The 25,039-nt window shown below is 31.7% G+C and overlaps 1 protein-coding gene and 1 long non-coding RNA gene across 8 annotated transcripts in view; one reads left to right on the top strand and one right to left on the bottom strand.

The window, feature by feature from the left end:
• LOC142326146 (uncharacterized) overlaps positions 1 to 25,039 on the top strand; it is a 101,139-nt gene that overhangs the window by 59,942 nt on the left and 16,158 nt on the right. For 5 of the 7 annotated variants that reach the window (XR_012756706.1, XR_012756710.1, XR_012756707.1 and 2 more), the window contains exons 2-3: positions 17,559 to 17,813; positions 21,476 to 21,674. This is a non-coding gene — a long non-coding RNA (uncharacterized LOC142326146). The remainder of the gene's footprint in view (positions 1 to 17,558; positions 17,814 to 21,475; positions 21,675 to 25,039) is intronic. The other 2 variants (XR_012756709.1, XR_012756712.1) reach the window with 1 other exon arrangement.
• Positions 16,022 to 25,039, bottom strand: part of ry (xanthine dehydrogenase rosy) — a 99,664-nt gene continuing 90,646 nt past the window's right edge. The window contains exons 26-28 of the mRNA XM_075368360.1: positions 22,710 to 22,964; positions 21,423 to 21,590; positions 16,022 to 16,599 (exon numbers count right to left, since the gene is read on the bottom strand). Coding sequence (XP_075224475.1) covers positions 16,549 to 16,599; positions 21,423 to 21,590; positions 22,710 to 22,964 — 474 coding nt within the window. The 3' untranslated portion in view covers positions 16,022 to 16,548. The remainder of the gene's footprint in view (positions 16,600 to 21,422; positions 21,591 to 22,709; positions 22,965 to 25,039) is intronic.

Raw genomic sequence — 25,039 nt, 5'->3', positions numbered from 1 at the left:
AACACCCTAGCTGGCTACTACGGTAACAATATAATCCGAATAGGAAATCCAATAAAAATTAAAACAATGAACAAGAGTTTACGTCTTCCGTATCTCAGATTACAGTTATCATTTAACTGCGTCACCGGTTACTGCGGTAACAAGGAAATCTGAATAGGAAAACCAATAGAAATTAGTCCAATCGACAAGACTTGTCCTTTCCGTCTCATTTAACGCCCTCGCCAGTTACTACAGTAACGATATAATCTGAATAGGAAATCCGATAAAAATTAAACCAATGAACAAGACTTGTGAACCAATGACTTGAAAGATAAAGTAGAAAATGTAGAAGAAGCATGGGAGAATGTTAAAAAGGAAATTCTTAAATCAGCAGAAGCGAACTTAAGCGGAACAAACAGATGTGGAAGAAAACCTTGGATTTTAGAAGATATATTGCAGCTGATGGTGAACGTAGAAAATATGCTATTGATGAAGAAAGTAAAAGGAAGTATAGACAGTTAAGAAATACTATAAACAGGAAGTGCAAACTAGCGAAAGTAGAGTGGATTAAAGAAAAGTGTTTAGAAGTGGAAAGAGAAATGGACATTGGTAAAATAGACGGAGCAAACAGGAAAGTTAGGAAAATTTTGAATACATAAATTAAAATCTAATAATGTATTAAACAAAGTTGGTACACCGATTTATAATACGAAAGTCAAAGTCGATAGGTGGCTGGAAAATATTGAAGAGTTATACGGAGGAAATGAATTAAAAAATGGTGTAATAGAGGAAGAAGAGGATGAAAGGGGAGAAACAATACTGAGATCTGAATTTAAGAGAGCATTAAAAAATTTGAATAGCAGAAAGGCTCCTGGAATAGACGGAATACCTTTAGAATTACTGCGCAGTGTAGGTGAGGAAGCGACAGATTATACAAACTGGTGTGTAATATTTATGAAAAAGGGGAAGTTCCGTCAGACTTCAAAAAGAGTGTTATAGTTATAATACCAAAGAAAGCAGGAGCAGATAAATGTAAAGAATACAGAACAATTAGCTTAACTAGCCTTGCATCAAAAATCTTAACTAGAATTCTGTACAGAAGAATGAGAGAAGAGTGGAAGATCAATTTGGTTTCAGAAAAAGTATAGGGACAAGGGAAGCAATTTTAGGCCTCAGATTAATAGTATAAGGAAGATTAAAGAAAAACAAACCAACATACTAGGCGTTTATAGACCTAGAAAAGACATTCGATAACGTAGACTGGAATATAATGTTCACCATTTTTAAAAAAAAAGGGTTCAAATACAGAGATAGAAGAACGATTGCTAACATTTACAGGAAGCAAACAGCAACAGTAATAATTGAAGAACATAAGAAAGAAGCCGTAATAAGAAAGGGAGACCGACAAGAATGTTCCCTAACCTCGTTAATTTTTAATATTTACGTAGAACTAGCAGTTAATGTTGTTAAAGAACAATTTAGATCCGGAGTAACAGTACAAGGTGAAAAGATAAAGATGCTACGATTTGCTGATGATATAGTAATTCTAGCTGAGTATACAAAGGATTTAGAAGAAACAATGAACAGCATGGATTAAGTCCTACGCAAAAACTTTCGCATGAAAATAAACAAGAAAAAAACGAAAGTAATGAAATGTAGTAGACATAATGAAGATGGACCACTGAATGTGAAAATAGAAGGAGAAAAGTTTATGGAGGTAGAAGAATTTTGTTATTTGGGAAGTAGAATTACTAAAGATGGACAAAGCAGGAGCGATATAAAATGCAGAATAGCACAGGCGAAACGAGCCTTCAGTCAGAAATATAATTTGTTTACATCAAAAATTAATTTAAATGTCAGGAAAAGATTTTTGAAAGTATATGTTTGAAGTGTCGCTTTATATGGAAGTGAAACTTGGACGAACAGAGTACCTGAGAAGAAAAGATTAGAAGCTTTTGAAATGTGGTGCTATAGGAGAATGTTAAAAATCAGATGGGTGGACAAAGTGACAAATGAAGAGGTGTTGCGGAAAATAGATGAAGAATGAAGCATTTGGAAAAATATAGATAAAAGAAGAGACAGACTTATAGGCCACATATTAAGGCATCTTGGAATAGTCGCTTTAATATTAGAGGGTCAAGTAGAAGGAAAAAAATGTGCAGGCAGACAACGTTTGGAATAGGTAAAACAAATTGTTAGGGATGTAGGATGTAGGGGGTATACCAAAATGAAATACTAGCACTAGCACTAGATAGGGAATCTTGGAGAGCTGCATCAAACCAGTCAAATGACTGAAGACAAAATAAAACAAAAAAGAACAGCTCTTTCTTATTTAATTATCATGTAATATTTTTCAAAACCCAAACTTTATCCCGCCGCCATTTTGGGTACAAATATTATACCCGCTTTTTATTTATATAATTTTTCTTGTCTTAAAGATACTTTTAAAACGATATATCACACAAAGTGTGTTACCATTTAAAATATTTGAGTTCTAAATCAACCCCCCCGAAGAGGGTGTTGAAATTCTTTTACTCATCAAAAGGAAAAGTAGATGGCCGGTACCTTATCCTGAAAGTTAGAGTATTCTATCTGGAACTATTTTTAAAGTTGTTGAGGGGTTTCCATACTTTTGACTCGCTTTGCATATCTATATAAATACGACTGTACGTTGAGTGATAATTGTATTTCGAACTTGCTTATTGTGTGTTCATCGCCTCTAAACGACTGAGACGGTGTTTTTTAGTTTGCTTTCAGAATGGTGAACTTTAGAACATAAAATATTTCTCGTTGAATACGTCTTGCGTGAGCATGGTGAATGCACGCAGACGGTAAAAGACCGTTTTCCATTAGATTTTTAGGTACACCAGTTCCTAATCCATATAGTGTAAGAGCGCTAATAGAGTAATTTTGGAAAACGGGATCGGTAAAGGAGTATGAATGAAGTGGTAGACTATCAGTACTCGAAGAAAAGAAACTATCAGTTTCTGATAAACTGATATTTCTTGTCAGAAATATCAGTTTTTATGGAAAGCAGTCCCAACAAGACTATGCAAATGTTAACCTGACAGAAAACCCATGTTACAACTGTACACAAAGTAGTTCTCAGTCTCGTCCCATAAAGCGATTCAAAAGTTACCGGCTACTGACTATGGAAAGCGATTCAATTCTGAGAATGGTTTCAACAGTCTTTAGCGAGCTAAAACTATATTAAGTTTTCTATTTGTTTTCATTTACATTATTTTGTTCAAACATTAATGAAAATTCTTCTGTTTAAAATCGTATCACTTTTCCGATCCTGTTTGTATGTTCTGTTTCTAATTTTAGTTGAAATTCCCAAATTTGTGTTTAATTTTAATAGACATTATTTATATCAATTTTAACAGAATTAAATTTTCTACAAAGTTAACTAAAAATTTTTATTTTTTTATTGGTAAATCTTTTTTGTAAGTATTAACTACAAAAACATAATAATTTTTTCGTAAACACAAATAATAAGCTTATATTATTAATATTTAATTAAGGTAGAGTTGTATTTTAATTAACTTAAACCGATAATGAACTTAGGCCATGAGTAATCTATCTGTTACAATAATAAATAAATTTAAAAAATGATATGCGTGTAAGATGATAAATACTATTATAAAGGATTGTTTATATTAATTAGGGTCACTTTATTCCGCAGTTTTTCTTTACACTATTGTTTGTTAATATTATTTTTCTCACAAGGTAATGGCGTGACTATTATAACTTTTTTGTTTTGGCTTCCTTTGTATTATTATTAATAATTTTTTGTAAATATTTAATATTTTTCTTTTTCTTTGATATGGTAGTCTTCTCATCGATAACACTGATAAATATAATTTTTGTTTCCTAATATGCGATACATGATTTTAATCTGTTTTTTGATGTTGAAAACGAATATGAACTCAGAATATTTCTATCACCCACCATTTTTGACAAGTTTTTAATTTTAATTAAAAGCTTTTTTCATTTTTCAACGTATAGTTAGTCACATATTATGACATCACATCTAATACTGAAGAGTGAGCCTTCATGTAAAAGATTAATCATGTCTGTGCAGGTCAAAACATATAGCTGAAAACATAGCTGTGTTGTTTGTATTAAGCACTGGAATTAGGAATGAATTAATTTTGTTCAGTTTTATTGTTGTCTTAGTTTAACAGTGCAGTGTCATAATGCCTCAAAATTGTATAAATGATGTGGATGCCTTTTGTTATATGTGTGGTGAGTTTACCGTAAAATCAAATAAAAAAATTACACCTTTAATTAAAAAAGCATATCATTTGTACTTTGAGTGTAAAATTGACGATCAGTGGGCTCCTCATACAGTATGCACTAATTGTTCTGTTTATTTAAGAGGATGGCTGAAAGGTACAGAGAAGGCTTTGCCATTTGGAGTAACTATGGTTTGGCTTGAACCAAAGGATCATGTAATCGATTGTTACTTTTGTTTAACAAGTGTGTTAGGAATTTCTAAAAAATCTAAACATAATGTAAAATATCCTTCAGTGCAATCGAAGAAATTTAATTTAATTTCTAAAATCTGAACACACAAAATGAAAACCTAAGAAAGTTCCCTTTTGAATACTTTTTAATTGTTTAAAAAAAAGGAGGAGGTTTTAATTCCACCCATTTTTTTTATCTTTATACTTTTCATTCTTATCATCATTACTTAATATTGAACCATTATTGCGTTTAATATATAAGCTGAATATCATTTTGGTATTCAAAATGTTTTCAAAGAAAATAAAAATTAGCTGGAAAATCTTCGCTAAAAAATAACAAATATATCCATGTTCCATGTTGCACATTTACTTTTCAGTAATAGTTTATTTACGTCGATTTTCTGCGTACTTAACTAATTTTTATTAAGATTGAAGTTCCACGCCTTTACTTTACTTATGAACGGGTTTTTTGTTTGGGCAATTTTTTTTTTTTTAAAGACCTTTCTTTTTCCTGTTTAGCCTCCGTTAATTACCGTTTAGACAATACTTCAGAGGATAAATGAGGATATGTATGAATGTAAATGAAGTGTATAGTCTTGTACAGTTTCAGTTCGACCATTCCTGAGATGTGTGGTTAATTGAAACCCAACCACCAAAGAACACCGGTATCCACGACCTAGTATTCAAATCCGTGTAAAAATAACTGACTTTACTAAGACTTGAACGCTGAAACTCTCGCCTAACTCCCACCCTCAGAAACTCGATATTTCGCCTAATTAAGGTCATATTTTTCTTAAACTCATTTGTTAACAATTAAAAAATAACAATATTTTGCAAAAAAAATTTTTTTGCAAAATCGCACTCCCACCCTCAAAAAATGCTCAAACTATTGTTATGTTGTGACATCACATGTGAGCGGTAGAATTAAATAAATTAATAATGTTTAAAATGTAAAAAAGTAATTGGGTCTCGAACTCGATTGCCCGGTTGGCTGGGTACCTGGAGCGTTGAGCCTCGCGGCTACACCAGCTGCCGACCGTACAAGTGAAATTTGTTCAATATAAGTAATGAAATTACATTAGTTTAATCAGTGTCGACCGTCACTGCTAGTAATGCCACACCTGCGCGAATTAAATACGGTATGCGCGCGCGCTTTAGATAGAATCATTGAATTAAAGAAATTTAAAAAAAATATTATATTTAAATAAAATAAATATTTTAAATTGTGTGTGAATAGCCATACATAGTTTTAAGCCGTACATGAGAAATAACCCACAGTTGTCAGCTTTTTAAATATAAAGTTACTACTTAAGCCTCAAACAGGTTTAAATCTAATTTCAGATCAGATATCACTCATGTTCTGCATGTTAATCATTTATAAAATACTGATATTAATTTAAACCAATAGAAAACTAAACCCGTTAATACCACGGACTTTCAAGACAATCTTCGGTTGCGGTTTATGTTACTTTCGGACTTAAGTTTATAGTTGCTTTATATTTTATTGTCTATTCTTAAAAATGTTCAGTTTTGGATGTTAACTGAATCAAAGTCCCATATAACAAAAGGAAAACCAAATCCTTTAGAAAAACTGCATTTACAGATATGCTAATGATACAGTTTCTGAAAAAAAAGAAGACTTTTATTGTATAAGTTTGTGATAGCAGTATATTAATAAATTCCGAAATAATACTATTTACTTCTCCAATAAATATTTTTTTCCGCTGTTAGAGCTCATCCATATATTTTATCGGCCTTTTAAAAATTTAAATAAAAATAAATTAAGTTAAAGAATTTAAGTTATAAATACAACCGTGCTTTAAATCAAATATTAAAAAAATCTAGATAATTAATTGAAAATAGTAGTTTCGTGACTTAATTGCTAACCTCCTGAATTTATAAGTAATGGGTACATTTAACAATCAAAATAAATTGTCCCATTTGATTTTTTTATTTGGAAACAATTATTTGATTCCGATATATAAAACTATGTCTTAATTAGATTTTAATTTTTTTTAAACAGGCTGTAAAGTTTACTTTAAAGAGTCTTTTCTTTGGAATTCCCCAACTTTTAAGGTCCAAAATTGAACAAGCTACTTTTTTTTATATCGAATATAAAAAAATTCGTGCTCTTTTGCACGAATGAAAGCAAATGATTATCCAATTGGAAGTCATTTGTTTTTCAATTGGGAAATTCTCTAATACATACTGTTGGTTACGAGAGATGGAAAATACACTTTGAATTGTATGTTTTTATGAACAGCGTATTTGGTGGTACCATTTGGTATTATCAAGGTCGTTTTCAGGTTCTTTTATTAACGATGGTACATTATACCGATAATACACTTATCATTATTTTTTGACAAATCGGTGTACACGTTCTTATAGATAACGTGACAAAAAATAATCGTTCTTTTACCATTAATATTTTTTATGATAATTATTAAGGAAAATTCAATATTTAAATTTACGTTAACAATTTATTAGCTTGATAAAGATAATAACGAGAATGATATGATAATTAAAGTTAATATCAATTTTATCGTTTCCTTGGTGTGTTTTTTTTTATTATTGCTTAATAAAGGTGATAATTAAACATTGTCCTCTGTCACTGTTTATGATTAGTAAACAAAACGTGTATTTTCAGTATAATTATTTTCTACCCCTCATCCCAATACAATTAGTCCGTAAAAAAAGTGCGTATATATAGATCCATACACAGTTATATTTTATGTATTTATACACACACACACACACACAGACACATATAATGAAATTATAACTAGGGTCATCCCTGTGTACGTATCACGCAAAAACTACTGGACAAATTTAAATAAAACTGCAGATTTATACCTTAAATGACCTTGGTCATTATATCCGATTAGAGTTATCCTGATGTTTCTAATGAGGGTTAAGACAGTAAAGATATTCATTAAAGAAAAAAAAATTAATCCTTTTACTTCATTATATTTGTTACCGTGGTAAAAAAAATTTCTTTTAGTTCTGATGTATTTACTTTTAAATATTTTATTATAAGATTATTCTTATTATTGACGTAATTAGCTTAAATTACCACAATTAGTAAACTTTTATGGGTTTTGATTGCTTATGTTGGTTATCGATAATGGATTGTCAAAAGTTAAAAAAATATATCTTCAAGAAAGAGACCTTTCTTATTATTCAAAGCCAGAGTATCTCGATCCTCTGAAACAGCTGAACTGCGTGATTCTCTGCTGGCCTAGAGCGCTACGCCCAGACTCGAACAGCAATAAATTTGCAACGCGAGTTGTAGTTAATTGATGTCATTATACAGTTGCCATTGTCATATAAGAATAGAGGTAGCTCTACCTATAACGTACAGATTAAGTACGCCGATCATGGACATATTGGCTCTATGACAGTATATTCGTATTTTCATGCTTGGAATTGGAAAGAGGAACTAAAAGAGTATGTTGCGCGTCAAGAAAGATTCATTAACCTCCAGTTCAGAACTGCCGAAGGTACTTGAATCGCTGTAGAATAGAGACCATCCTAAATCCAAAGATTTTCTAAACAATATAAAAACCTACAACAGCGCCTTTCAAATGACTTCGTTTGGAAATTTCATCAGTATTATTCTCACTACCATGAAGATGGTGGTCGGAGACAATATCGAGGAGCCGATATTGTTAAAATATAACTGATTCAGCCGGACCTCGAACTATGACCTCAAATATACTGCAACGAAAGGATAGCGCTTAAAATCCGCCCCATTCCGACATACTAAGTATAAACGCAATTTGCTTTAATTTCTTTAAAAAAATTATAAAAGAGCTAAAATTTCTTCTTGCTATTTTTTATGCTTCCTTGAAACCAAACCTTTATTCATTTATTGTACCATAAAGCTTGGATTATGTCAAAATATTTTGGCCTGCTTTCTTTTCTATAATAAAAATAATGTATTTTATGAAACCTCAGGGTACCTGTAGTCTTATAAATTTTGGATATTAATGTGTAGTGTCTACTGCCCTGTTTTTCCAAGACAGCAGATTAATTGAGGTCGTATTTATTCTGCTGCTTTCTTCTGAAAATTATTTAGAATTTTATTAAATTTATATCTTAAAAATATAGTCCCTCAAATTATCATTAATTGGAAAAATTAATTAAGGGAAAACCCTTTTCTAGCACTCAATTTTTCAATACTAGCCTTACCAATTTGAAACACCTATTAAATCTACTTTCTCTCTCAAAAGTTATCTTCTATCTTTGATACTAAATTTTGGCTTTATTTTCCGAAAATTTTCGGAATGTAAGTTATTCATCTATGTCTTGTGTAATTATTTTATTTTTTATATCATTATTTATTTTTTATATTAAACGGGGAAAATATTAAATTATGTAATGTCAAAAAATGAATATATTGCTTTAAATAATGTTGTATAATATACTATTGGCTTCTATATATAAATTTTTTTTTCATAGACTAATATAATATTGTAGAATACGGGTAGTTAAACAAACTGAAGGTATAATTATTTTCACGATATATTGACCTATTATCATATATTACTGTTCAGGAAATACCCAGCTTGGCCTAGTTATTGTATTAAAAAAAAAATAACGTCATGAATGTTTCATTTTCCATTTCATGTTACTGCAATGTAATGAAAGCAATTGTTTTGTATATATAATATATATTTATCAAATCTGTTATTCAAATCACATTTTCCGTCTTTTTCTCTTAACTTCTTTATTTATTTTGATTTAACCTTTTCTGCTTTTCTGTATGTTGCATTTATAATTTACTAGTTTTCGTAACTGCCTTCTTATTTTACTTTCCTGACATAATAGCTCTAGAGCTATGCTGCAAATAGGAAAGTACGGCAATCAGTTAAAAAATGGGGTATGAGTTTTCTCTAAATGGGGTATAATAATCTAAAAAAATAAAAAAAAAATAGCAAAAAGAGAGAGAGAGCGAGAGAACGAAACAACAAATTTCGAGGAAGTTTATCTTCGAGTCATTTTTTGGAACATTTAAATAACAAAATCGTAATGTTTTTAAAAGAGCTCAACGAGATGTGATTATTGATTCCAACCCTTTCAAACCTCGATTCTAAAATTTAATAGTATCATCTTATGTACAGAGATCACTAAGTCTAATTTGAAAATTTTAGGTCCAGCCAATTCTTAATTATTAACGTAAATAAATACCAATACATGCACGCGCGCGCGCGCACACACACAATGAAACAAAGTTTAGTCTGTTTTAATTATTTGACGTTTCATGATCTGGATCCAAAAAAGTCAAACGTGAAAAGTTTTATACTATAACTGACGGGAATAAAAAATAAATTAATAAGAAAATATGATTAAATATATTTTTATAACTATATTAAAAACAGATAAGCAAAATCTTAATAAAAGGGTAACTCTAGATACCTAAATTTAGTGCTCTGCCACTGATCACTTATAATTTGGTAATAACATATCAATAAAAATAAATGTGAAATGAAGGTTAGGAATCAAATCAAACACAAAAACATTTAATATATGACCAATTGAACAATTTAACATTCAGTAGTTAAAATATCAGAATACTAAATGTTTTATGCATTGAAATATTCAAATTTTGATACCCCCACATGTCCGTAGAGTTACAAGAACTTAGCAAATTGAGAGGAATCCTCCAAAGTGGTTGTTTTTCTTTGTCTATTTCGGGTATTTTCTGCAATCCAGTGTCCTCGAAGTTATGTTTTTAGATATGGCATTCTGTCTGCTAGACGTAAACAAATGGGTCACTCACAGTATTATAGGATATGTTTAGGCAACAGCAATGTTCTTCGTCACACGTCATTTAAGGAATTGCAAAAAATTTTTCATTAAAAGACACGATAACAATGAATATATAACGTTAAAATAAAATGTGGGCCAGACTTTAAGTAAAAAGAATTTTATATGAAAGGACAATTTTTTATTTTTCCCAAAAAGCAGTACTGTAATGGCGTGTTGGCACCAGTACACCCCTGATCTTCTACGGATTACTTGTTTTAATCTGGTCATAAATCTGAAAAATATTACTTTGATTAATACAATGGGTTCGGAAAGTTGCTGTACACTGGATTTATGGAAGTGTAACGACAAAATTTACTTAATCATTACTTAGTATCATTAATACTAAGTATTAATAAAGTAGTAAACATCATAAGTATTAATAAAAAATAAAACGATAAAAATAAAGTTGTTTATGATGTATTTCTCAATGTTTCATGACCCAGGAATTAAAAAAAAAATGTGCGTTATGTTTGTACCTACGTACGAATGAACGTGTGTTGGCATCTTTGAAGCTTAATAACTTTTGATTAGATACATAGATTTTGATGAAATTTGGCACAGAGACGTGTGCTTATAGGGCAATTTGTTGGTAAAGTTTGGAGTTAATATCTGCAGGGGGTGTGGATAGATAGAGACTACTTTGGGATCAATTTTCTCAAAATTTTGCTAACCATAATAAAACAATTTGCTCCCAAATTCTCTTCCTTCCTCAAAAATCGAAAAAAACTACCTTTTTATTAATCAAATTTTTTTAACCATTTTTTTATGTCTTTCTAAACAGAGCAGTAGAGGAAATTGCCAAAAAACTACTTTGGGGACAATATCTGGTGAAGGAGAGCCGATCAAAGAATAAAAATAACGATTTTTTGAATTCTTTAAAATCTTTTTTTCAGTTTAAACCATTGATTCTCAAACTTTTTCGTCCATTACCCACATTGAGAATCAAAAATTTCTAGCGCCCCCAAAATTTTAATTTACCATCTGTTAAAAATAATAATTGCAATTGCTGTTTTTAAGAGCGCATCTTAAAAACAGCAATTGCAATCTGTTTTTAAACGTGGCATAGCCTATTTCTGAGTTGAAACTTACATTTTATATGAGAACAATTAAAACGCATACTTAATCATATTTAAAAGTATTTTTATTAAAATTGCTCTCAAAAAAAATTACAATTGCATCAATATAGTTATATAACAACAAAAGTGATAGCATATTCAATATAATAATACAATAATTAAAACTAAGCTTTCAATTGAAAAATTACACTTACATTAATATGAAGGATGAATCTGATGTGCTTTAATGAGTCTGTTAATATCAGGCTCGAATTTTCTTAAAAACAACCGTAGGTCGCCGCGTTCAGTAACATACTGATTTCTCTGTTTGGTTAGCAACGTTGCTGCAGCACTAAATTCACGTTCAGACAAATACAACGATGTGATGATCAGTTCTATAAGTTGTTCTTCTAACTGAAATGATCCTGCTGTATTGACATTGAAAAACCATCCAATATGGACAAACCAGTCTGGTATGTCCAGTGGCGATTGGGCCATGAGCACAGTGGCTATTCCTTTTTTTACTGCCGGTAAAATTAAGTCTTCTCCAATAGTTGTGGTTTGCCTGTTTTAGCAGTTAACAATGAGATATTGTACAAAGCTCGAAGTTTGTCATCGCGTCTTACTTGGAGGTCACTGAAAAAAAGTTTTAATATAGTTGGTTGACTTTTCCAGGTCTTGAGAATAGGCCACATCTTTGTCTTTCTTATCTGAGTGCATTTTATGAAAATGACCTTGTAGCCTGGAAGGCTTCATCGCTTAATTTGAAAACGTTTTTCGACAAAGGCACATTGGCGATGATGGATTTTCGATAAACCTGTTTTTAATATATTCCGCACTGTACTATTGTTTCTTCTTTTGTTTCCAACATGGTTTGGATTTCACAAATACGTGAAAAGATTGACTTTAAAAAACCTGCTACCAATTGCACGGGAAAATGCTAATGAAAATAAAATAAATAATTACTGCCTTTATAAGTTTGAAATGCAATACAAACTGACAGGAATAAACATGCAGTTAATCGTTTACCGCATGTAACAGAATTCATAGAGAGTAAATTAGAACAATTACCGATAATCCTGTCAATTCATGCAGGATTGGACAAATCATGTTGTTTTAATTCATACAGACCTTAAGTCATACAAAAATTAACTTAAGCAATGATGATTTAATCATTTTAATACATGTTTGAGAAATGCTATACGATTCATAAACTAAACGGCATTTTGAACAGGATGACATAGGCTGTCATTTGGTATAAAAACATATAATATTCAATAATTGGTTTGTTTATAATTCGTCTTCAAAAATTAAAAATGTTTATTTTTTTGCTACTTCAATTTTATATTGTGTTGCATATGTATTTCGTGTCGCTTTTTCTTAATTTATTCGATGATAATTGAATAATAATGTTTTCTATTGTTATCACATATATGCCTAATTTAATATCGGCAGCGAACAGCAACTGTAACACTGTAGCAACACATTGTGAGCTGGCGCACAATATACGGACATGCTGACACAAGCATCTATACCGCCGCCCAGTTCTCCCACCATAGCGGCCCCACCAATCTCAGGCTCCAATAAAAGAGCGTGCATGAGAGTGAATTTTCAATTCATTGTTTGGCACCACCTAGAGAAGACTAAGAAGAAGAAGATGGAAGAAGTTCCTGGCTGCCTCAACATGGGACCTTGCAGGCCTGGCCGTCCCACCGAGGAAGCCGCTGGACGCGGTCGTTACCATCCTGCTCCAGTTCGCCGGGCTTCAATCGCCCTGGCCGGCGTGAGATCGCTCGAGAAGAACCGTCTTGGCCGCGCCGGCGAAGGACGACTGACGCCGACCCAACACTGCAGGGCTTCGAAGGCCACCACTGCCACACTGTAGTGGGGATCCAAATGCCGCTGAGGGAAAGCCCAGTCGGACTTCAATAGACAAGCCGCAACTCCCCGACTTCGCTGGAGACCAACTTCTGGACCCAACAGCTCTTCTCAGAGCTAACGCAAAAAACAACTCTTTTCAGGGCCACCACAAGGTTATTAATTATGAGCCATCGAAGCCATTCGACGACAACAGCCCATCTCAGAGCTACCATAAGGTTAGTTACTATAACAAGCTGTCGAAGCCAATCGATGACAAAAACAGCCCTTTTCAGGGCTACTATACGGTTAGTAAGTGCCACGTGCCATCGAAACCATTAGGCGACAGTAAATAATAAATACTAATTTGTTTCGACATATTTATTATAAATAGTCGTCAAAATGATACATTTGGTGACTGCTAAACAGAATAAAGAAAGGTTCTAACTTGCGTCAGTTAAGTGACTGTATAAAAGAAAATAAATCAGTTTTATTTTTTTATTTTGTACTACTGCTATATTATATAATAGTACAAAAAATTAAAGAGACACCTATATATTAAGATAAAAAATGATTGTATTTAAACTGTGTTAACCTTGCAACCAAGGGGCTTAGAGAGATGAATAAAAAAAATAAAAAATAAAACTTAAGACGTTAGCAAATTTCTTATTTTGTATGTCTATCTATGATTTTTCTGGACCAAAATATTCCACTTTAAAGGGAAAATGCAATTTTTTTAATTTAAAAACTGCATATCTCCCGATCTAAGCAACATATTGATACAAATAAATATGGAAATTAAAGGGTTTTGATCTAGCTTTAATGACAAATTGTGAAGTCTTCAATGTAGCGTTGCAGTTTTTGGATTTTGTTCATTTTGTGCCGAGGTATTGAAACCTTTAATAATCGAGACTGTAAGATGATCTTGGGTTAAGCTGAGAGCAGATGATACATGTTGCAGTCTCAATCTTTAAAGATTACAATACCTCAATACAAAATGAACAAAAGCCAAAAAATTTGTTTTTTATAATTTGATGATTTTTTACGTCTGAAGTGTACTGTCAAAAAGTAGAGTATTCAAGCTTCAATTTTTTTTATTTGATTCTCTAAGCCACTGGGTTGCTAAGTTACAGCAGTCTGAATACAATCATTTTTTATCATAAAATATAGATGTCCCTTTAATCTTTTGTACTAGTGTAGGTATTTAATTTTAGTTTGAAATATCAATTTTGCCTTTTTTTTAATCAGGCATCGCCTTCACTAAAGGCGAAATAAGGGAAATAATAAGGGAAAGAGATATATTTCAAGAAATAAGGTAAAACTGGTATGAAAATTAAGAAAAAAATCTCATCCAGATTAACAAAGTTCTAAAAACAAATTTTGATTTTTTTTTGTTGTTAAAATGGAATTTTCTGTTGTGGAATACCCCTCTCTCAGTTAATATAGCTTAATGGCATCCAATAATTTAGAACAATCTGCTCCAAAAAAGATTTTCTGCAGTAAATAAGAAAATTCAATTGATCATCAACCTGTTATTATGAGTATAAATAAATAAAAAGATTTTGTGAGTTTTCCCTGTGAGTTTTGACTGTGAAAGTTTTCCCGTACGTTACTTTAGAAGTTTATTAAAAAATTTATTTGCATTGCAATAATATTAATTTCCTTTAATAATAATTTTCTGAAATTGCAATCAGTAAAAATACAATATTATAACTAAAATAAAGAAGAAATATATCAATTTAAAAGAAAGAAATTTTATGGAATGTGGTACGACAATTACTTCAGCAGTTTACTGTGAAACTTTAAAAAAACTTATACGAGCCATTCAGAACAAATGTCACGGTATGCTGTCGTCTAGTGTAGTTTTTTTGCATGACAATGCCCATTCTCACAGTGCTCAAAGAACTCAGGAACTTCTAAATAAATTCCAATCGGTCATTTTTTATCATCCCCCTTACAGCCTAAATTTGGCACTGACTGATTTTAATCTCTTCACTCACATGAAGGATGGCTGGCATCACAGCACTTCGATAATGACGACGAACTTCAAAATGCCATGAAAGGTTGACTAGGTACACAGGCAGCTGAATTTTATGAAGGTATTTGTAAATTACTGAAACTCTATGAAAAACACTTGAATTTAAATGGTGACTATGTTGGAAAATAGTTAAAAGCTGTAGTTTTAAGTTATATATAACAAACTATTTCTACCTATGCAAGTGTTTTATTTATAGCCAAACGGAGATATAAGATTATATTATAAGATTTATAAGATCAAATAAGATTTTATTTATGCTTTTCAAACCGCCATCGTATTTTATAAATACCTGCATTTTTATTTCAAATAATTGTTATAAAGAAATAGTTTATATATATAATTATATATTATAAATATTATATAAGTACATAAGTGATTTATAAGTATAAAATAATATCAAGTCATTAACAAAATTCTATTATAATATCTAATCTTCTAGTAAAAGTAAGTCCTTACATCAAATAATATGATAATGGATAATTGAACTGTATGTATAGAATCAGGTTTCATTCATGTTATTTAAAATTCACAATTAATGAGAAAAATTAATTTTCATTTAAAATAGAACTTTTAAAGAACTTTCGGATAGCTCCATTCAGCTGTACCCGGCTGCAGTTGGATTCATATAGCTCTTGATGAATACACAACTCCGTTAAGATGCACTCAACTCCTGATGATTAAGTGGCTCCATACATCTATATAAGTAGGTCATGCTCTGTCTTCAGTCAGTCTCCAAGGACTCAACATGCACTAATTTCATGATGTTACGTATAGACTTTCAAGTTACATATATTAATTACAAATACAATGAATTCGCATATAGAACTACAAGTTTAATAATTTTATATATATATATATATATATATGAATGACAATTATAATTTAAAACAAAAAATAATTTATAAACACAACTACATAAAGGCTTAATTTATTTAAAAGACTCCGCGAACTTCGACACTTTATTAGTGGACAATTCATACATATATGTATTTTCACAGCATTTAACAAATAAATAAACGCTACAATACATAATATAAAAAAATCTACTGGATACTGATTTTTGCAATACTCAAATAAATTTTTCTTGAACCCTTAAATATATTTCAACCAGATTTCCAAATTTATTGAAAGAATGAACTTTCTACTGTTTCAAATATTCTTCTGAAAGGCAACAAATATTTACCACAGTAACAAACAAACTAACACTCTGTGTTACATTAACTTTAAAAATTAACTGAAGTTATTGGAAAAAAATAACATTAACAAAATAAAAAATATATTACCATATAACAAACAAATAATTATCATTACAGTAATATAATTAATAGTTTTCCAACCGTTATATAGTAACATTCCATGGTTTATAAGATCCATTTGGTGGTTCAGGAAACTGAAAATGAAAAGATTTATGACATATCAAATACATATTATTACTGTAATATTAATACATAATAAAATCTTTAAAAAAATATTGGGCACTGAAACTACATGTAACATAATGGTGCAATTTTTTGTTTTTTCTTACTTAAAATTCACATAAACTGTTATTTTTTCACTCATATATTAGAGCAACTTGTGAGATAGTAAAGCTTTAATAACATAAGATTTTTAACAGGTTTATTGATTCAATATTTTTGATTATGTATTTTTTTCTTCTTTAATGGGCATTTTATAAAAAAATGTCATTCATTGTTCTGAAAATCATTTAATAAACTCAGTGAAAAGAGACCCTTTGAGGTATTCACAGATGTTAATATTTGAGAAATTGTAGGTTGTAACTAACAGTATGTTATTTACAAATATTATGGAGAATAAACTAGACAAATTTGAATTACTTGAACATAAATTTTATAAATTGGTGATACAATGATCAAACTTTATATATTTTTAGTATTTTGTTATTTTTAATCTCTCATTTTTTTTAGATTATTATGGAGAAAAAGAATGAAGGTGATATACAGCATTAGATAGATCACATGTTAACCTCCTTTAGTCTGATGACTAAACATAAGATATAGGAGGGTTTTATATGATTTCGCAACTAATTCACTTTCAAATTATGTAAAATTTATTCTTCCAGAAGAGCCATTCAAAGCAAATTACATACACATGAGCTATGAATCCACTGCTGTTAATTGCACCTTGAGGCGTGTCAAACCTCATGAATAGAAAAAAATAAAGATAACATTGTAACTTATATTCAATTGTTTTAGATCTAATATAAGTAACGCTTTTTTTTTGTTGACATTGTCTTGTTTAAATGTTGACATTCTCGCGCATGCGAGCTGTAACATAATAAGCTTTGTTGGAAGGGGAAAGCAATTATATTTTTTTTCACTGGCCGGCTAGTAAGCGAGTAGAAAGGACATAGACTTTCAACCAAGACTCGGAAGGAGATGGTCCAGCACTCTCACTCAGGACTCGGAAGGAGGCGGTCCAGCACTCTCTCTCTCTGGACTTGGAAGGAGCAGGATCCAGCCATTAAGATCGGCGACCGGGGATGCTGTGAACGGCGGCAGAAGAGGAACAGCGCAGTAGAGAGTCTAATACGTATAAAGAGGACTACCCTTCGTGATGTAGCGAGCGTCCGACCGGAATCAAAGGGTGAATGAATCCCAACATTAAAATTATTATTTTTTAAGACAAATTACATTAGTAAAACTTAAATCTATTCAAACATTAAAATTTCTAGCGTATTTCAGTTTATTTAATAATGATCCTTCAAAAAACCTAACAAAATTAAATTTCAGTAATCATTTTTATAAAACATTTTCATTTCTCATTTTTTTGTGTCGTTCTTGGCACATTATCAGAGCAGGACGAAGCGAGATAGGCCGAGAATGGCGCAACCTGCTTTAAAGTGGTTATGATGTCCACCCCCGAAGGCTGGCCTTCCACAGACAATGTTCATCTGGAAACTGCCCAACTACCTCTCCTCTTCTGTAAGCTTCCTAGAGAGTACATCATTAAACCATGTCACACAAATGTTCCATTTCTCATGCAAAGCCAACATATATTCCATGACCTCCTCTGGGGAGACCACTACATCAAACAATGACTGTGTAGCCCACTTGGACACATTAGAAACAGCTGTTCCACATCATCTCTTTCAGGGCAGTATATTAATGTCAGTGTCTCCCATCTTTCTCTAGTAGACATTGAATGACCTGTGCCCTGTGAGCCACTGGGTCATCCAAAACTTTACCTCCACGTGTCTCCTGTTAAGCGAAGACCTCACACATGATATTAGCTCATGCATCCACCTGCCAATGGTAGCTGCATCCCACCTCTCCTGCCATCAATCAAACATCCTGCTCCTGATATCCGAAACCTCCACACCCTTGTATCTATCTGCCTGTTCCTCTGCCAGCATATCAATAGGAGCCATACCGAATATCTAAAGGACAGGCTAAGCGACACCAGTCAGTATGCCATGGCCATGAAGCACAAGTCTTCTATAAGTGCTGTGCTTCTATAAGCACAGCACTTATCTTAGTTCAGTTATGCTTAACCTTCAGATCTTAAAACCATACCGAAGCTGCATATAAGATGACTGAGGCCATTGTGGATGATATCAGTCTTCTCCTGGAAGTGCATGGGCCATTGATGTTCCTCATCAACCTAGAGACTGCCGATGATACCTTCTCCACTTTCTTGCACAACTCATCAATATGCACGTTGAACCCCCTAGTTCGATCCATCCAGACACCAAGATACCTCGCTCTCTCCAAGGGGTCACTTCTATTCCTATGGAGATCCTCGGGATCCTCCTTCTTCCTATCATCTGGATCATTTTAGTTTTATGAGGTGCAACCTTGTTTGCTCTAGCGTTTAGCCAGTTCACCACCACCATCATCACGGCTTGGCTGGCCTGAAGCTTAACCTCACCAGTGCTCCAGTGCTCTGTCCTGTCACCACAATGGTGAGGTCATCTACATAGGTGAGTAACTGCACTCCTGCTGGGACCTCAACGCCTAGGCCATCATATGCCACATTCCATAATAGAGAGCCCAGAATTGACCCCTGAGGGGTCAATTCTGGGCTGAGGAGTTTCTCCATGGTTATGACTCTTGAATCATTCTGATCAGGTAGGGAGAAACCTTCCTATCCACCATGAGTCCAAAATAGCATTCCAAAAAATAGGACTGAAAGCATTTTCAATATCTACCGTATTCAACATCGATATCTTCCAAATGTGTCTAGTCCCCGATGCAGCCACCTTAGCGATCTCCAAAACTCTCCTACTGCATCCACAGTGGACCGCCCTTCCTAAAACCATATTGTCTCTCGAACAGTCTACCACATTACTCCATTTCCAGGCCAAGTCTCCTAGCCAGGAGAGCCTCAAAGACCTTTCCAAAAATTAGGGATATAGGTCGATAATCACTTCTCACCTTAGGCACCTTGATCAGCCTGGTCATTTTCCAGCTACCCAGCATGACCCCACAAGACAAGGTCTGATTCAAAACCTCAAAAAATGACAGAGGGGATGCCTCAGCCATAATTTTTAACACCACTGCCGTAACCCCGTCCAGTCCCAGACTCAAACATTTATCAATCTAGGCAATCCCAACAAAACCGTAAATTTAGTTTTAAAACATCTTATCTGTTTAAACCTTAAATTCAAATTCCCATTACTACTTAATGCACATCTCTTTCAGATTGGGTAAATAAAACTTATTTCATGAAATATAAAGACAGCATGAAACTTAAATATTCTTAAAATGTCTTCAATGTAGGTGGGTAGCCATTAATCTGTACCAAATGTTTTAGTATAATTTACAAGGGTGTGTGTTATAGATATATAGTATAACAAAAGTGTACCTGGATATACATTTCTGGATTCTAGAATTCTAGATAACAAAATTAACAACAAATGTTCTATGGAAAGTGATGATAATTTCTCCTTCATTTTCCTTCTTTCCATAAAAGTCTTATGGAAACATTGTTTCCATAATGTAACTGTCTCATAAGACAGTTAAGTCTTTCAACAAGTACGATGAAGATTATTTTCAAATTCTGCATGTTAGCATATTGAAAACATTACATCATGAAGGTATATCCATACCATCTTCAGAGTGGGCAACATCTGGAAGAATGTGATTATAAACAGAGAATCAATTACCATCACTGGTTATTGGAAAAATAATGCATTAAACCATGCAAATACTCTTTACTACAAAGTAACATTTACACATGCTGGTGATAATGATACAGACATATGTAGAATAACAATAATCCTTACACAATTTTCCTAAATTGTCAACTTTAAAGGGATGCCTGTCTAAATTTTCTTCAAAATGAGCTTTCTCAGCTTTTATAGGATCTCCTTGTGATAACATACACATACTTCTAGGATCACCAACTCATTTTGATTGCTATATAACTCAGCATCTCAATGAAAGATTTCCAATTAGGTGAATTGGCCAAGGATTTCCAAACTGGCCAGTCAGATTCCTCCTGATTTGAATCCTTAGATTTATTCATATGTGACAAATAAAGCCATTAATTTATGCTCAAAGAACTAATACTTGTAGTGAATAAGTTTGTTATGCATAGCACGTCTTCAATACAATTAAAAAGGACGCATATTATTTGTTTTGAGTTAGTTAAGCAATTTGTTATGTTTATATTTTTGCATGAGGTGTAAGTTGAGATATAGTTTGGTTAATAATGTGAACAAATCAATAATTATACATTTTACTAGTGTCAGTGTTTTCAAAATATATCAGAAAAAGAATAGAAATGATGTTCTGACTCTCGTAGAGTTGAGTTTTTGTGATTTAAATTAATTTTTGCATCGTTTGATTTCAGAAATGTGCATTTAGTGGTATATTGTTTTTTATACCAATAATTGTTCTATAGTATGTTATTGCAGATGTTGGTATGTTGGATGTTGTTTACTAACAAATCATATGTTAGTGTTAAATATTTAAATATTATATAATGGCTTTGTTCAAATCTCTAGCTATTTCATAAATAGGGTTATAATTTAGTTGTGAACAGACGATGTAGATGGTGAGCCTTGAGTATTTTAAGGTGCAATTAAGTACAGGTGGTGGGGGTGAGATTTGTTTAAGGAATTTGAGGAACTGTTTATTGGTATTTTTTTATTTGTATTATTTATTAACTCTTTATTTTGTTTGATATCTTGATTTTGAATTATGTGTAAGTTCAATTGTTTTGCGTTAAATAAATAAAGACACAGATTACCTCTTTTGTAATCATATCCTCACAAGCCATACGTATTCTTGCACATGTTGCAGGAGAATCAAATCTGAAAAAACCTTTAACACCATGTTCTTCTCTAGCTGCCTTTACTGCATCATTGATGGCAAAAAATATAGATGAAGCCAAAAAGAGAGGTGGTTCACCAACAGCCTAAAAGATGCAAAAAGTTTCATATTAACATGAAATCAAAAGTCAGAAAAGAAATAATTTATGCTGTTTTTTACTAATAAGATGGTGAATATTATAGTAAAATATAATAGTATGTTATTTAGTTTATAATAGTATATTGTTACCAAAAACGTATTTGCCAGAAGAAAGTATAAAAAAATGAGAATCTATAATATTAAATTTGTATTTTGATTGCTAAATAGTCATCATCAGTGGCTTACAAAAGAACCAATAAATAGAAATAAAAAAAAAATATATATAAAAAGAATGAAAATAAGTAATATAACAAATTTTAAAGTCAGAGCTTATAAAATACAACAAACAATTTTTACTTGCGTTTATGAAAACAAGCATTTATAAAAGAAACTGAAAACTAGAAAAAAATTTAGCCTTGGTCAATATAAATAAACAGATAAAGATTAGTCAGCAATAAGATACATAAATCAAAACTAAACTGGTTACATATATCTCCTCATTTATAAAGTAGGATAAAATAAGGCATAAATTTAAAAAAAGACTAATAGCAAGAAAGTTCAAATATCATAGAGGTATCTTCCATTTTAAACAAAATTTAGGGAAAGTAAAAGAAAACTAAGATATTAGAGACATTTGTACTCGGTTTTTAATAATCATTTGAACTCTGTTGTTGTTGGTCTTCTTTTGATAAACTTTCAAATCTGCTTTATACAAGGTGGCCAATTCTGGCCATAATTGTGAACAGATCTTTTCTTTTGACTTTTATTGTTTCCACTTTAGTGATTTTTTTCTAAATCTTGTTTTATTTTATACAGTAAAATTTTTTTTAACAATTGATATAGGTAGAATTTTTTGTAGTGCTTTATAAAGGGCTGCCTTTTTTGTTCATTAATTTGTTTTCATTTATTTTGTTCTTTTTTGTTTTAGTTTGTACTTAATTTATTTTTAATCCATTCTTTTATGTGTACTGATGATGACTATTTTAACAGTTAAGATGTGCATTCAGTTATACATTTTCATATTTTGCAAAGAATTCTTTAGAGTACCTACAGTCTATATTTAATTTAACAACTGTTTAACTTATTAAATTCATAATATTATTAAAGTTATATTATTTTATATTACCTTTGAAGAGTATATAGCACGAGGATTGGGAGCTCCTTTGAGCAAAGAAACATTAAACTCAGCAGGAATATCGGCAAATCCAGGAATTTTATAAGTTCCTGGACCACGAGTATATGGAAATCCTTGAGGTGAATGCATCATTTCCTCAATAGTAAAAAGACCATAGCCTTGCATAAACCCACCCTCTATTTGTCCAATATCGATCGCAGGATTTAAACTTTCACCTAAATCCATTACAATATCAGTACGACGAACCTGTAAAAAAATACATACAATTAATCTTTATTCATTTACTAAAGTCAATTTCTTTTCATAATACAATAATATATATGTTTATCTATGCTCCTATTACACAGTTACCAACTGTGCTGCAGTGCTGCTGATGTAGTGTCTACACCTAACTACAAAAATAAAATTAACATCCTGTAATATCTTGCTCATGAAAAAGCAACAGTATTGAAAACATAAGTTTTATTTAAATATAAAATACTCTACTATTACATAACAATGATATAACATATCACATGAATGATATAACATATTTAATCTGTTATATCCTCCTATCAAACATAATTTTTTTTTTTTTTAAGAGTACTTATTTGGATTATTATTTTATATTATTAAAGTAAAAACCTGTCTAAACGTATAAATTTTGATTTATATTATAAAGCATATTAATTAATTTAATTTATAAATTACTAACTAAATTATCTGGCATTTCTCAAGATAGCAACAATTTTCTATTAGCCTATAGGAAATCTTAAAATAAAATTTAAAAAAAATCTCCTATAAAGAAGTTTAATTCAGTTTTTTTATAAAATGAAAACTTTTGATAAATGGAGAGTTGACAATAGTGCTGTACCTCCAAACATGGCTGCTTACCTATGCTTATTTCTTATCTGAACGTTATTTTGCTCTCATGATCTATGTCATCCATTGAGAAAATAATAAAATTATATCAAGTGTATCCATAATCCTTTTCTAAAAGTGTAAGCAACATTTTAAAGCTGTAGTTAAACCTTTATAGTTACTAAGAGAATTCAAAAATTTAAGTTTGAAAAATTTTAACTTTAACTCATATGTTTATAAACATGAGTATAAATGTTGCATACATATCTACAAAAGCTACACTCATTCATTTATATGTACTGATGATGACAATTTTAACAGTTAAGATGTATATTCAGTTATACATTTTCATATTTTGCAAAGAATTCTTTAGAGTACCTACTGTCCATATTTATTTTAATAACTGTTTAACTTATTAAATTCATAATAGCATTAAAGTTATATTATTTTACATTACCTGGAGTAAATAATTAATTTATAATTATTAAATGTCCTTCGTGTATATATATACACAAACACACACACACACACACACACACACACACACACACACACACACACACACACACACACACACACACACACACACACACACACACACACACACACACACACACACACACACACACACACACACACACACACACACACACACACACACACACACACACACACACACACACACACACACACACACACACACACACACACACACACACACACACACGAGGGACATTCCATAATTATAAAGAGACCTTGTATAAAAAAAAAACTGTGTATTTTTATAAAATGAGACTTTTACTTCTTCTCAACATAATTCTCAGAAACATTAATACACTTATCCCAACGATGAACTAGTTTTCACACATGATGCAAAGAAGTCTTTGTCTTGTTGTTTGAGCCACTTTCCTACAAATTCTTTGACCTCCTTGTTGTTGCTGAACGTTTTTCCTCGTAATGCCTCCTTGAGTGGACCAAACAAATGAAAATCCGAGGGAGCCAAATCTTTAGGGAGGATGTGGTAGTACCTTTCAAACCATTTTTCCAATGGTTTTTTGGGTCAGCTGGGTGGTGTGAGTATGAGCATTGTCAAGTACGTAGCAATACCATGCCTTTTCTTTGAGATCCGCATTGTTTTTCTCTCATTGCTGGCTTTACTTTTTTCATCAGCATGTCTGAGTAGTAAACACTGTTTAATTTACATTTATTTTCCAAATAATCAGGAAAAACAATACCTTGGGCATCCCAAAAGACAATCAACATGACTTTTCCTGCTGATGGTTGCATTCTGAATTTCTTTCGGACAGGTGAGCTGGTGTGTTCCCATTCCATGCTTTGTCTTTTGGACTCTGGTTCAAAATGGTGAACCCAAGTTTCATCACAAGTTAAAATCTTGTTTAGAAAAGGGTCACCTTCCCTTTCATAGTGTTCTTTTAACACACACTTTGTACACTTTGAATCTTGTTCCTTTTTGTTGTTGC

This window comes from Lycorma delicatula, chromosome 6 (genome assembly GCF_047948215.1).
Source record: "Lycorma delicatula isolate Av1 chromosome 6, ASM4794821v1, whole genome shotgun sequence".
NCBI classification, from domain to species: Eukaryota; Metazoa; Arthropoda; class Insecta; order Hemiptera; family Fulgoridae; genus Lycorma; species Lycorma delicatula.
The sequence above is the reverse complement of the archived record's forward strand: the minus strand, read 5'-3'. Positions and strand labels throughout refer to the sequence as shown.